Source organism: Austrofundulus limnaeus, unplaced genomic scaffold, assembly GCF_001266775.1.
Source record: "Austrofundulus limnaeus strain Quisiro unplaced genomic scaffold, Austrofundulus_limnaeus-1.0 Scaffold2365, whole genome shotgun sequence".
Classification (NCBI taxonomy): Eukaryota; Metazoa; Chordata; class Actinopteri; order Cyprinodontiformes; family Rivulidae; genus Austrofundulus; species Austrofundulus limnaeus.
This window is the reverse complement of record NW_013954767.1, coordinates 11,163-13,117: the sequence shown is the minus strand read 5'-3', so window position 1 is coordinate 13,117 and position 1,955 is coordinate 11,163. Positions and strand designations below refer to the sequence as shown.

The following is a 1,955-nucleotide window of genomic DNA, read 5'->3' as shown; positions in this document are numbered from 1 at the left end:
AACAGCCTGGAAGGAGCGGTCACCTCTAGATTTAAAACAAATGAAGAGACCAGAAGACTGAGATCACATGACCTCAGCCCTAAGGGCTCCGTGTCTTCTGCTGTCCACCATGCTGGTATCATGTGACTTTGTCACGTGGGTCCAAAGGGTAAACACAGACACAACAGGGCGGAGCCTGAGCTGACAGCTGTAACCGTTAGCAGCAGGGTTTTAAACGTACAAAGTGGGAGCTGAGGGGGGGCTGTAGAGTCTCTCCTCACCTTAACTCGTGTGGAGCACAGCGCTGTGGTGAAGCAGACGTCCTCAGAGGCTCGCAGAGAGCCTGACAGGAAGCCTGCAGCCAAAGGCTCGGAGCAGAGGAGCAGCCATCTTTCTCAGGCTCACCTGCTGGTGGGAGCGGTGAAGAGACGCAGGTCTGACCTCAGCCAGCTGCAGGACGTCCAGCTGAGGCTGCAGCTGTAACCATGTTCTCCTGTCCTCAGCTCCTCACAGTCTGCAGACAGCAAGAGGCCGAAGGTGGACCACACATCATCATCATCATCATCATCAGGAGCAGTGTGGACAGGTGGGCTGCAGTCTGACACCTGTCACAAACACACTGTCCTCACGCCGCTGACACAGCTCTAACAGGAAGTTGTGTTGTTCAGAGCAGCAGGGCGGAGCGTCAGCAGGAGGAGGAACGGAGGCGCCTGAGGACCACCGAGCGCTTCCTGGCCTGACGGCGAAGACGCCCACCGCTCCCCCAGGCTCCGCCCACGGCGTGCTGCACCTGCCGTCCGCCGCCGTGTGTGTCGGCGTCTTACCGGGACTCTGTGCCTATTCTGGCAGCAGCGACTCTGACAGCAGCTCTGACAGTGAAGGTAGCGTGGACGCAACCATGTCGCCGTACCCACGGCCCGGCCGGGCGTACAGATAGACACACACACACAGACACACACACACACACACACACACACAGAGACAGACAGACACACACACACACACACACACACACAGATTTCAGGCTGTAGAGGATGTTGTTGTGTTTTATTCCCAGCTGTGAGTGAAACTGTTTCTCAGCTCAGTCCTAAAAGCTCAAACCTGATCTGTTTATTTATTTATTTGTTTGTTTGTTTGTTTACTATTGTGGCTCTCAAACCTTCCCTCAATCACGTCTCACACCGTTTAGGCTGAGCCTCCAATCCCGCCTTGACCTCCTCCCATCCCATCCCATCCCCAGCCCCCGCAGCTTTGTGATTGGCTGAAGGAACAGTGATTGACAGCTGTGGAGCAAAGAAGAGTCACATGATTGTTTTAGCAGCAGAGACACTTTTCCAGTTTTTTTTCTGTTTCTTGTTTGAAACTTGTGCTGGAAAAAGGTTTGTTTTTGTCCCAGATGTTGTGAAAAACAAAAGATTTTATTTCTGTTGTTTAAATCTGAATAATGTGAGTTTCCAGAGCTGGCTGAGGGATGTGACGCACCGTGGGAATATAAAGAACCATGACAACAGGATGTTGGTGAAACTGTATTTATTTTATAATCCACACATGTACCTGCAGTTCTTCTAGTCAGGATTACTCAGCAGTTAATCTTGTTTTAATTAGAAACTCAGTAAAAATAAAGATATTTGATTCTGATGACTCAGAAATACGAGCCGTTTTTAATACTTAGAGTTAAGGTTTGAACTGTTGCAGGGATCTGATCTGAACCTGAAAACTATTTGTAACAATTTATTAGGAATATTTTAAATCACTGAGCAACGAGCACAGATCTGTTTTATCAACTTGTTAGGAAAGTATTGGACCAGAGTGACCTCTAGTGTTCATTTTGTGTATTTATACACACACACACACACACACACACACACACACACACACACAGTCAAACAATCCTTTCCTCTCTGTAACTGAGAGGCTGCTTCACTGGAAAAATGTTTTTAACATTGTGTGTATATATACACACACACACACACACA

General features: G+C 48.7%; 1 protein-coding gene across 1 annotated transcript; it reads left to right on the top strand.

The window, feature by feature from the left end:
• Positions 1-281: 281 nt before the first annotated feature.
• psme3ip1 (proteasome activator subunit 3 interacting protein 1) lies at positions 282-1,620 on the top strand (the record flags this gene model as incomplete). The annotated part of the gene is given in 4 exon segments (XM_013999597.1): positions 282-413; positions 483-565; positions 648-860; positions 1,169-1,620. Coding segments are annotated over 4 exon segments (433 nt in total), but the record flags the coding sequence as incomplete, so codon positions are not given.
• Positions 1,621-1,955: the final 335 nt, after the last annotated feature.